The 13,239-nt window shown below is 40.0% G+C and overlaps 1 protein-coding gene across 1 annotated transcript; it reads left to right on the forward strand.

Annotated features, from left to right (window-relative positions):
* The first annotated feature begins 11,166 nt into the window (after positions 1-11,166).
* Positions 11,167-12,172, forward strand: LOC131013446 (dof zinc finger protein DOF5.6-like). Its single transcript, XM_057941527.1, has one exon. The coding sequence runs from the start codon at positions 11,290-11,292 to the stop codon at positions 12,085-12,087; it is 798 nt and encodes a 265-aa protein (XP_057797510.1). The 5' UTR covers positions 11,167-11,289; the 3' UTR covers positions 12,088-12,172.
* The last annotated feature ends 1,067 nt before the right edge of the window (positions 12,173-13,239 follow it).

The raw sequence follows: 13,239 nt of genomic DNA on the forward strand, positions 1-13,239 counted from the left end.
AGAGAAGACGACGTGGAATTTTCAATTTATTTATTTTATTGTTTTTTGGGCTTGATGGAATTGTACATATGATTTAACGAATGTAGTAGTGGGCCTTAAGTAGTCCAATATGTTTAATGTGCTTCGCTAGGCTTAATGAAGATTTGGTGTAGTCTAATAAAGCCCAATTAATTGTTCCAATAATTGATTTTCTTAGACGATATTTATCACTATATTCATTGTATTTAGATGAGTTTTTATTAAGTTGCAAACATTTTAATAAACATATAGTTATGCCTGCTGGAATTTCCAATAAGCATAATTCCGCGGTAATGCCTAGGGATATCAATCCAGTCAACCTACTGGGTTTCGGGCTAGCTCTATCGGATTACGGGTTATTCGGGTGTAGGTTAATCGGGTTGAAAAAAAATTCGGATTAGTAACTTTCAACCCTATTTCTAAATGTTCGGGTTTCGGGCTAGCCACATCGGGTTAGTCGAGCTCAAAATTTTATTTTTTTAAAAATTAACTAATATATTTCTCTTGACAATATTATATTTATAATAAATAAATACACGCATAAATAATTAAAATTTCAACATCAACTTACATAATAAAGATATAAAGATGTAATATTTTGGGCACCGTCATGTATGAGATACTAGTTGATTTGATTTATTTACTGGTTGGGGTCTACCTAACCCCTCACCCTTGGGTGTTTTGTTTTATATATATATATATATATATATATATGGAAGAGTTCAACAAGAACATAAATATTTGCAAAGTCTAGAGTCATAATCTCGTTCGTTAGATCGATTTTAATCAAGGGCTGAGATTAAAAGCTAATATTAGTATCCCTTAAATTACTCACATCCATCTCTCTTCTCTCTTCTCTCATCTCTCATCTCTCTCTCACCCATCCCTTTTTCCCTCTCTCTCTCTCGTCTCTCACACAGAACACACACACACTGAACCCACGCAACGGTAGGCAAGCCCACCGCCGCCGGCGCCGTCTCTTCCAACGCGTTCCGACCTCAGCGTGGCGCCGCCTCTTCAGCCGCCGCCTCCCTCCGTCATCTCTCTGTTCTCCACGCCACCACCGCCGCCTCCCTCTGTCATCTCTCAAGTTCAGCAATCGGAAGTCGCCTCTTCGACCGCCGCCTCCCTCCGTCCGATCTATGTTCTTCACACCACCACCGCCGCCCAAGTTTAGCAATCGGAAGCCGCCTCTTCGAACGCCCTCAACTTGAGAGAGAGGAGAGAGGGGACGAGAGAGAGAAAGGAGAGAGGGGACGAGAGAGAGAGATGAGAGAGGTGAGGGGTGACGGGAGATAGAGAGAGGAGAGAGGAGAGAGAAAGGAGTAAATTAAGGGATATTATGAATCTTACCAATTTTAATTATATTAACTTCTAATCTCAGCCTTTGATCAAGATTGATTTGACGAACCAAATTGCGACTCCATTCTCCATCTAATATTGTGTTTTCGTAGAATGCAACCCTATATATATATATATATATATATATATATATATATATAGGGAGAGGTTCAAGAAAGAACCATAAATAAAAGAAGACCGGAGAACCATTTTCAGCCATTCGATCATCAAGATCTACGGTGGATGCATCATCTTGTTGGATGAATGCAGATCCTGGGTTCGAATCCTGAAGGGAGCATTTTTTTTTAATTTTTTTAGTGCATTAATTTTAACCGCGAATGCATTAATTTTTACAGTGGATGCATTAAATTTGATGGTTCTCCCGTTCTCACAAATAATGTAGTTCTCTCTAGAACCACACCCTATATATATATATATTGTATTAAAAATACATGGAAGTGAAATGATGAGATTTTATAATATTTTATCATTTTTAATTTTTATATCTAAATATTTTATGTTAAGTATTCGGGTTTCAGGCTAGCCCGTCGGATTAGTCGGGCCGATTCTATCGGGTGTCGGGCTATTCGGTTACGGGTTAGTCGGGTTGTAATTTTTATTGGGTTGAAAATTTTCAACCCTAACCATCTCGGATTGACGGGTTAATCGAGCCAGTCCACGAATTTTGGGCTGGATTGACATCCCTTAATGCCCACTAAATTTCAAAATTTTAAAACTAGAAGAATAAATAAGTCCACTAGAATTTGATTAGTTTTCTAGTATCGTTTCATAATATGGTCGAAATCAGGTTGAAATTTTGCGCATATTTTAATTAGTAGTAGTTTTCTTTTTCTTTTTTTTTTTACTTTGGGGGAGGAGAGCGGTGGAGTTTGATCCCTGGACCTCACTGTTCATAGATAAAAGTTCGCACCGCTTGGTGTCCCCATGGGGACATGATAATTAGTAGTTTAGGGACTATGTTTAACCTAAAATGATATAATTATAGGTGTCCATATGGCATTTCGAAAATTGTTAAGGTGTTTTCGTTGGACCTTTCCCCTCAAAGATTTTTGAATTTTTTGCTTTGCGGTGGTGCATAGATAATTATTGTAAGAGTCAATTTTTGAGATAGTTATATTGATTGACACGAGTGCATTCTTCAGGCCTCGGAGGGGGTCAACTGTATGGAGCGGTCTCTTCAAGGGAAGAATTTAGCTCTAAAGATTGACATCAGGAAAGCCTTTGATACTCTCAATTAGGGATGTCAATCGGGCCAGCCCACCGGGTTTTCGGGCTAGCCCTATCGGGTTCCGGGTTAGTCGGGTGCGGGCTAATCGGGTTGGAGATTTTTTCGGGTTGTAAATCTTCAACCCTAACCCTAAAATTTTGGGTTTCGGGCTAGCCCATCGGGCTAATCAGGTTAAAGGCGTAAAAATAAAATTATCATTTGTATTTTATTATTCCTAATGATCTAATGTATAATGTATAAAGTATACATAGATATTAAAGATATAAATTATATAACAAAGCATGAAATGCAAAAATATAAGATATTCAAGATTACATAAACAAAAATATATTAAAATGAGATAGTAAAATTTAACATGTATCAATGCACTAGAATCAATCTGGATTATTACTGAATAATTAGTGGATTTGCCATGCACGTCTCATTGACAGAAAAAAAAATTGGTATCACTTTAAAATGAGATACTAATAATTAATTTCTAACTAATGAGATACTAATAATCAATTTCTACAAAAAAATCCGTAATTAATTTCACTTTTTTTAATGAGATTGCACACACACACACACATATATATTCTAACTAATTAATTTCACTTTTTTTTTTAATGAGGCTACATATATATATTTAAGCAAATACCATAGATCTAAACATAGCAGAAGTTATAACTGGATGCATCAGTCACAATTCCGTCAGCCCATCGGGTTTTTGGGCTAGCCCTATCGGGGTTCCGGGTTAGTCGGGTGCGGGCTAATCGGGCTGGAGGTTTTTTCGGGTTGCGATTTTTCAACCCTAACCCTCTAATTTTGTCGGGTTATTCGGGTCGGCCCACGGGTTTCGGGCTGCATTGACATCCCTACTCTCAATTGGGACTTTGTTGACACTGTGCTCGACTGTTTTGGCTTCCCCGACCTGTTTAGACAGTGGATTAAGACCATTTTCCGTCTGGCCCGGATCTCCGTTCTCCTCAACGGGGAACAACATGGTTATTTCAGCTGTTCGAGGGGGGTGCGCCAGGGTGACCCTCTGTCGCCCATTTTGTTTGGGATTGCTGAGAAGGTGTTGAGCCGCATCCTTTTGGATGCTGCGGAGAGAGGTTATATTTCTCAGATGCGTATGTCTCGTTCTGCCCTCTTTTCGTCTCACCTCCTTTATGCAGATGATGTTCTTCTTTTCTGCAAGGCGGACAGGCGCAACTGTGTTATGGTTGAGTCGATTCTTCAGATCTATGCTGCTGTTTCTGGACAGGCCTGTAATAAGGCTAAGTCCACGGTTTACTTCGGCAGAGGTGTCCCGCTTCAGCTACGTCGGCGCCTCAAGAGAGCTCTGGATTTCTCGATGGGCTCTATCCCCTTTATTTACCTTGGTGTCCCTATCTTTGCGGGGAGGGTTTCGGCTGCTCGTATGGCCTGCATTCAGGACCGTATCATTGCCCATTTTCCTAAGTGGCATGGGATGCAGTTATCTATGGCTGGCAGGATTTGTCTGGTTTCTTCTGGCATACAACGCAACGGTGCACAATATGTTGATCTACAGGTGTCCTGCGAAGCTCTTACACGACTTGGACAAGGCCTGTCGTTCCTTCATTTGGACGGGTTGTACCACTGCCAAACCTCACTCTTCTGTGTCATGGAACAAGGTCTATGCCTCCAAGCCCCAGGGTAGCTTAAATGTCAAGTCTTTTACCCATATCAACCAGGGGTTCATGCTTCGTCTGGGTTGGCAGATTATTTCTAAGGATTCATTGGGTTTTCGTCTTTTTCGGCAGCGTTATCTGGATTCTTGTCTGAGGCCCCAGTCTCCTTGGTTTTCTTCATCCATTTGGCTAGGCTCTAGACAGACTATCTTGGATCTGATCTCGGACTCTTTCTGCAGTGTTGGTCAGGGCTCTTCGATCCTCTTTTTGATTGATAATTGGATTGGCTACAGACTTATTATCAGGATTGAGATCCCTGGTTTCGCCCTTCGTCATCTCCACTAACCCCTCTCCGACTACTTTTTTAGGGCTCTTGGCATTTCACTCTGAATTTCTTGGTGGCCTTCCCGGATATTGCTTTTGATATCATCTCAGTACCCATTTCGAGTGTGGGAGACCGACGCGCTTGGACTCATTCTCACTTTGGGGAGGTCACTTCTTCTCTTGCTTTCGATCATATGCGTCCTAGTTTTCCTTCTGTGAATTGGGGTAAATGGATCTGGGCTCCTTTCATCTCTATTCGCAGGTCCATTGTTACTTGGCGTGTTATTTTGGGCCTTCTTCCGACGGCCAGCCTTCTCCATCGCCAAGGTTTTTAGGGGCCCGGCTGGTGTCCGCTATGTAGAGCGACTGAGGAGGACATTGATCACCTCTTTTGGAATTTCCCGGTTGCTAGGCAGGTTTGGTGCACTATTTTTGCCTAGTTTCGGTTCGATGGCACCCCAAACCTGGATGTGGGGAGCTTTATCATTTGGGCGATGCAGGTTCAGGCCAGTCGACAAGTGGCGAGTCTCTGGAGAGTATGATGATGCTCATATCTCTGCGGTGGCTTTGACAGCGCAGATCATGGCTTTTATTCTGGAGGCTTTCCGCTTTAGCCTTGGGGAGATGGCGAACTCGGTGGAGGAGCTGCTTGTTCTTCATGGCCTTGGGGTGCCGGGCAACCACCGTCGCCCTACCTCTTATGTTTATGTATTCTGGCTACCTCCCCCACCTCCTTGGCGTAAGATTAATATTGATGGCTCGGTTCACGGCTCCCCGCTTTGTATTCATGCTGGTGGCATCATTCGTGACTCCAGCTCGATGATTGGGTGTTTTCACTTCTCTGGTGGCCGTGGCTGGGCTTTTGAGGCTGAGCTTTTTGCTCTTATTATTGCTTTGGAGCAGGTTATTTCTCAGGGTTGAGATTACATTTGGATTGAGACGGACTGCACGTACCTGGTGGATCTCTTCCGGGATCGCTCTACTATTGTCCCTTGGCGGTTCTTCAGCAGGTGGAGGAATATTCTTCAGAAGATTGTCGGCTTACACATTACGATCTCCCACATCTTTCGTGAGGGGAACCGGGTTGCTAATTTCATGGCTTCCTCGGTGTTTGAGGAGGGTTTCTGGTTTTTTACCATTCCTGATATCCTGGAGTTAGTTCGGGATGACAAGCGTGTTCTTCCCTATGTTCGGATTATTTCTTAAGAGCCGCTGCATTGGAGGAGCGCCTTCTTTTCTGGGAAGGTTCTCTGCCCTTTTCTTTTTAGCTCGGTGTGTTTTTGTTTTTTGTTTGCTTGTATGTGGTGTGAGGTGTTTGACCCTTCTTGCTTGGTTGATGGTTGGTTGTTGGGAGCTTCACTCTTGCGGGGGTCGGTTCACTGGGTGATTCCGGTGTTGTGTTTAGCTTCGGCTGTTGTCCTTGTCTCTCTTGGTATTTGATGTCCTGGTAGTGTTATTTGTCTAAGGTTTTGGGTGCAACACCTTGGTGAGCTACTTCTTGACGCGATTTGTCCAATAGATGTTGTGGGGAGTGTTTTCATTGCATTGCCTAATATCTTTTTCTGGTGTGTAAGATTTGGAAGGGTTGCGTTCTGATGGCTCTGGGTCTCTGCTCCTCTGATGTTCAGTGCCATCATGAGCATGAAAAACCACACGGGAACAATTTGGATTCCCTCCGAAAGTGTTCATCCCGTGAAGTTGACCTTTTTGTTGAAGTTAATCTCCTATGGTGATATTTATTATTAATGAGTTGAGACTGATTGTAAAGGCCAATGCATTAGGAAACTCACCTATAACGGAATTGGGTCTGAGCAGATTGAGTTGTATCAGCTTGTTGTTGCATCTCAAAGCCTTAGCTTTGCACACCTCCAGGGGTCGGTACATACTTGTGTGACCTAGATGGGACGGTGTTGTGAGTGGAGAGTAGTCACCAGCGTTTCGCCTTGGCTTTTGTGACCGCTGCTTGAGAACTGACTTTTGGTTAGGCTTGTGGGGTTTTTTTCTCTCTCTTTTGGGTGTTTGTGCGTGGTTGGGTTCGTTTGTGCTTTCTGTGTTTCCTTTTGGCTTGCTCTTCGTTGCTTTGTTGTTGCAGGTGGATGCTGGGTCCTGGTTGCCGCGCGGTCTTTCTCGTGGACCTCTTTGTGCGATGGTTCCTGCTCCGCCCATGTTTCTCTTGTTGGGCTGTTGGTGTGCTTTCCGTTTCTGGGTTTTTGCTTTTTCTTTGGTTTTTTTTTTTGTTGTTTCCTTTTCCTTTGTCTCTAGTTGGGTAAACCGGGCCTCCTAGGGGTGATGGTTCGGCCGGAGCCTTTGAGGGGGGCCCTTCCCGCTCACCGCCAGTTTGGTTTCTTTTTAGACGGACGCTCTTTTCCCTCTTTCTCCTGAAGAGGTTTTAACGAGGCCCGGCCCTCAGTTGCGCCTGTGCTCTCATAGGTCTAGGTTTTCCTTTTCTTTTTAATAAAATTTCTATTGCAGCAGCACATTGATTCAATATTTGACCATTAATTTTAACAATATATATTTTGATCATTTTTTTTGCAATTTCGAACTGCATTGCCGTTAATTTGGACGGATCGGATCAGGTTGGACGCGCGAATTTGGATGGTATTTTTGACACTAATGTTATAATTTGTGACAAAAGTACCAATAGAAAGTAAAACAAACAAAATACTAAGTACGTACTTTTGGCATTGATATTATAATTTGTACAAAAAGTACCAAATTACTTAGAACAAATGAAAATATTAGTGCCAAAAGTACCAACATAAAAAAAAATCAAGTAATTTGGTACTTTTTGCACAAATGACAATATTAGTGCCAAAAGTACCAAATTACTTAGTATATTTTTCGTTCTAAGTAATTTGGTACTTTTGGCACAAATTATTACATTAGTGCCAAAAGTACCACCCGATTCCGCGCCCTGAGCGGTCATTTGGTCTGGTCCGCCCAAATTAAGGACAATACAGTCTGAAATTATAAAAAATGGCTAAATTTTACTATGTTTTTAAAATAGAGAGCCAAATATTGAGTTTCAATCCCTAATATGACTATATGAATCTATATTCTCTTATTATAAATCGTTGTCTAGATCTATATATGTGATTACCTATGTATAAACAATGTTGCTTACACACCAAAAGTTTTTGGCGTTCAATTTGAAAATTCTTGTACTAGTATATATGCAAAGTGAAGTTTGGTATACGTACTTTCTTTTCACTATGTGTAATCCAACCCCCTTGAAAGGCCATAGACGATTATCACTCATTCTTGTAAATTCTAATTGAAAAAACAAATAAAATATCATAAATTACTTGAATCAAACGAAATTTCGGCAGCATAACCCCACTATCCTAACTACTAAGTGCTCGACTCTACCAGCAACTATTTTAACCATGGTTCTAATTTACTAGGTCTACTCGGCCCCCAATTGTTTAAGCAATATAATATAAAATAAACAATAAAAAATACAATAATCAAATTAAAAACAATCATTTGTTGGGAGAAGATTCTTAAGAAGTAATCAATTTCTATCCCAAAGGGAGAAGATCCTTAAGAAATTGATTAAATTTATCCCACAATATAGTAGCATATACATAATCATTTCATCCTAAACACATACTAGCATACTTAAACATTTATCAATATACTTATTCAAAAAATTTACTTAAAATTTACTTATTCATACTTAATCTAAAAAATTTATCTAAAATAAATAAATTAATCTAACAAATTCAAACTTAATTAATCATACTTAATCTAACAAATTCGTACATAATCATACTATAAATTAATTAAAATTTAATTATTCATACTTAATCTAACAAATTTATCTATAAAAAATATTAGTAAATAAATAAATGAAAAAGTAAAATGACGAGAGCATACGGTGCTGGTCGGCGGTGGAATGGCGTCGGAGCAGCGGCGACGGCGGCGAGGGTCGGAGCGGTGGTTGCACGACGGTGGTGGCTGGAAAGAATGGAGGCAGAGTGGGTCATAGAGAGGGCGACCGGGTCAGAGAGAGAGACGAAAGGGAGAAAGGAAGACTTACCTGGACGGCGGCGGCAACGGTGGCGATCGGCGAGCGAGAGAAAGGGTGGCAGGCGGCGCGATTCTGCCCTAACTGCCTAATGTGCACGAATTTGTATCAGACAACACCGACGGCATATGCCGACGGTATTACACGACCCATGCCATGCATACCAACGACATTACACGCCGCCGGTAATCACCAGCAATAGCCATCGTCGTTAATTTTATTTAAATAATAATTATAAATAAAATTAATATGCACCGACGGCTCCGAGCCGCAGTCGAGAACTTACCGGCAGTAATCATTATCGGTAAACGTGCTTAATCTGACCCGTCCTTCGTGCCGGTGGTATGTACGTAGTCGGTGATTACCAAGGGCAAGTTTGCCCTCGGTAATTTTCCTCGGTATGTCACGAGTTTTTTGTAGTGAAAGGAAAATAGCACATTCCCTTCAAGCATCACTAAAATTAGATTCAAACAATTTGTAGCATTGTGTTAGAACTAGGTAAACCTTTGATTTATTTTCAATGTAAAAATGGAAAGATAGAGAAGTTAGTACAAATTAAAACAAACTTTATTGAAATAACGTGAATAAAAACAAACTCAGAAGAGCCTGAAAATTGAGTCGATGACAACTTGGCTGGTGCTCTAGCATATCGTCTTCAAAGATAAATAATTTCATCGTTCAAGTAGCAACATTCAAACTTGGAAAGCTTTGGCTTGAAAGTCTAGTTGAAAACAACTTGGGATAGCGCTCTAGCTTGATGTATTGTTTCCAATGATAAAACAATTTCATCTTTTGAGTAGCAATACCATAAACTTGAAAGTCCCGATAACTGAACATGAATTGAAGATGAAAGTTCTCTCAGTTTGGTGTATCGTCTTTAAAGATAAAATAATTCTTGTCCTTCAAATAACAACATCATGGATGGCTTTGACAAACGGAACAAAAAGATTAAACGACTTGGAAGCCTTCGGCTCAAAACTTTATATGCACAGCCTACTACATGGGGAGCTACTGCAATAATTGGCTTGAATGTTTCCCATCAATGCGAGTCATTCCTCGATGAACGTCGAGAGCTCCTTCAGGTGTTGGCAGACGTTACTCAACATACACGATCGAGGTCAGACGACCACCACGAGGACATGGTCGAGGCAGGCGGATGACAACTGCCCGTATTTTCGCTTACACGCTACTACTTGTACACATAATAACTACAAACAATGTAGTCAAATGACCATAATGAAGATTGAAAATTAATTTTTGGCCCCTAATCTTAAAACATCAAAATATGGCCATTAATTAGGTGGTATGCCTAATTTGCCCTTTTTACTCGGCCGCTGGGGTGATTGCGCGCTCGCGGGGAAAAGACAGCACCCGCTGCGCGCATCATTTTATTACTTAGTTTTATTTTGGATTTCTGTTGGCACCGTAGGGTTTAGATGTTCCATTTAGGGTTTAGATTATCCATTTAGGGTTTAGATGTTCGATTTAGGGTTTAGATTATCCATTTAGGATTTAGATGATCCATTTATGATTTCTTGGTTCTGTTACTGTTGTTTCTGTTGCACGTATGACACTTATGGCACTATTAGTGCCATAAGTGCCAATGGAAATCCAAAATAAAACCAAAGTAAAATCTTATGGCACTAATAGTGCCATAAGTGCCTAACCCGACCCGCGTGCCTAATGCTACCCGGTCCGCCTCATTAAGGGTAAAAACGTCCAAATCAATAAAAATGGCCAAATTTTATGTTTTTTCTATGTGTGACCATAAATTGTGTTTTATGCTTCATTTTGGCTACTTCAAAATTTTACTCTAATAACTATTACCACTAACTTTATAATAACTTATGTACAAATATATTAAATGTTAATTAATTAAAGTTTTGATAAGCTTAAATACTTTAATTTAATATTTCCCACTTACCAAAACTCAATTTTAATTAAATAAATAGTTATGTCACGATTATATACTCAAAATATTGAATGATCTTATGACATTTAATTTCTAAAAAGTACAAGTTTAATTAGTCAAGAGAAGTCAATCAAAGTGAGGCGCGACTCACTTTAACGAAACCGCATCAATGAAGGCTGCAAAAGAAAGGGTAAGAGAGTAAAAAAGAATTACACCAAAATAAATCCTAATTGTGCTTATCACTCTCTAGTTAACTTATAATGGCGTTGCATACCTTTTCCCATTAAGTTTTAAGCACTAATGAAAAGCTAAGGGGAGCTAGCCCTTCTCTCTCTTCTTAATTACCCATTCCTTTAACCTTCTTTTACCACACAAAATCTGCACAGATCTTGACATGGATTGCAAGAAAACATTGTCTTAAATTTCACCTGGGATTACAGCAAATTATTACAATAACCGCCATTGTTTTTGTGGAGTAGGTCTACAACAAAAATTAAATAAAACCCTCTCGTGCACAATTAATGCCATATATATCTATGTTTTCCTCTTATTTATTTTCTCATTCTCATAATCCCCACATACAATTCTGGATTACAATCATATCCCAATCGTTGAAATAATCTTGAAAAAGTGAATTAGCCCACAACCATTTAAACCTTCTACACTCAAATCTATTACACAACCACCTCGTACTTATACTCTTATATATACCACATAATCACACACACAAAAACAACCCTAAAAAAACCCCTAATTAACAAAAAAAAAAAAAAAACACATGGATGGAGCAAGAAATGAAGAGGGTCCCATGCAGCAACAAGATCTCCAGCAGCGAGCGCGGCCGCCGGAGAACCATGCGGCCGCCCAAGGCCACGGTCACCAGCCGTCGCCACCGAGGTGCCCGCGTTGCGACTCCTCCAACACCAAGTTTTGTTACTACAACAACTACAGCCTCTCTCAGCCTAGGTACTTTTGCAAGGCTTGCCGGAGGTACTGGACTCACGGCGGATCCCTAAGGAACGTCCCCGTCGGCGGTGGCTGCCGGAAGAGCAAGCGCCCCAGGGTTTCGTCGCCGTCTTCCTCTTCAAACACTTTGGCCCCGAGACCTCAAGGTGTGCTAACCGCCGCAGCTCGGCCTCAGAATCCGACGGCCGTGATTGCCGGACAGCCCTCGAGGCCTGTGGCGCCGTCGTTGGGCGGTGGTTTCTACGCCAGCGGCTCGTTTATGTCTTCTTTGGCTGCAATGCAAACCGGTGGGATGAATCCAGGGGCGGCGGCGATGGGCGGCGGCGGTCGTTTGGGTTCGAATATGGCCCTTCTGCAAGGGATGAGCTTCCAGTCATTGAGATCTCCGCCGCCGACTCATTTCTTTCCACCGCGGCAAAACTTGATTCCGCCGGGGACATTTAGTTCTTGGACCCAAAGCGTGATCAGCGCCGGCGCCACCAGCTCTTCCGCTGCGTCGGCCGCCGGTATGTGGAGCAGCAGCAGCGGAGGCGGCGGAGATCGAGCGGGTTCTTCCTTCGCTGCCAATCAATGGTCCGACTGTAATCCGGGGTTTAATCCTTCTGAATGATTTGATTCTTTTTTTACAATAATTTCAAGAAAAATACATAAATGTAATTTGTTTAGATTTTTGCGATTTTGTATACAAATTTCTTTGAATTATATATTATTTGTGAAAAATTAAGGAGTCTGATTAATGGTATAATTGACAATATATATAAAATTTCACTAGAGCAGAATGTTTTATATAGGCCTTCCATCTTTATTTTGTATTCTTAATTAATTATCAAAAATATCAAAAAACACATTATTTACCCTCTTTGTTTTTATTAAAAAATTACTAATTGATTTAACTTTCTTTTAAATGATTTATACATTTTTAATCAATTTTCACAAAACAATCTTGGTCTTAAATACACACACAATAATATTCCTATCCAATCGATGATATATATATATATATATATATATATATATATATATATTATTTCTTTAGCTATTGATTAATGAACTAATTAACATAATTTGATGTTTTATTTAATAGCAAGAGCTAACATACTAGACATTATATATAGTTAATATTTTTTCAACTCCATTCAAAGTGATTAATTAGCCATGAAAATGAAATTAGACATTAATTTTTCATTATTTTCTCAAGCAGAATACACTATTTTCATTAGAAAATAATTTAATTGCCTTTTGGCAGAAAATAATTTAATTGACTTTTCCATTTATCTATTGATAGTCCATAAATTTATCATTATCTCTATTATTAGTTATATGAAATATGGCTACATAAAAAATACTGAAAGAAACTTATAAATAAAAATCTAACAAGCTATGACAAACTATGTCTTAATTATTATCACCGCCTTAATTAGGATTATAGGGTTCGTAATGTTTGGAAAGTCTAATTAATTAATACCAGCAGAATAATGCAGGATTGATTAATTTGTGTGCAAAATTTCAAGCTAGATAATTATTCGACGTGCTAAATTGTCAAGCCAAAGCTATATGTCTAAGGGAAGGATTAAGATGCACGGACGATATGCATGAAATGTCCTTGCATTAGGCTAATTATCTCTAACTAATCCAATAAAACTTAAATATTAGTTATAGTCCAAACTTGGCAGGGCCTCCTGTGTGCGCATGTACTGGTGCACCATCGACTCAATCTTAAAATCATACTCGAATTTGGATCCAATTATTTTTGTATGTGTGA

The sequence above is a fragment of the Salvia miltiorrhiza genome, chromosome 2, assembly GCF_028751815.1.
Source record: "Salvia miltiorrhiza cultivar Shanhuang (shh) chromosome 2, IMPLAD_Smil_shh, whole genome shotgun sequence".
Classification (NCBI taxonomy): Eukaryota; Viridiplantae; Streptophyta; class Magnoliopsida; order Lamiales; family Lamiaceae; genus Salvia; species Salvia miltiorrhiza.

Coding starts and splice junctions, on each gene's coding strand:
- LOC131013446 (XM_057941527.1), top strand. CDS start 11,290: ATGGATGGAGCAAGAAATGAAGAGGGTCCCATGCAGCAACAAGATCTC.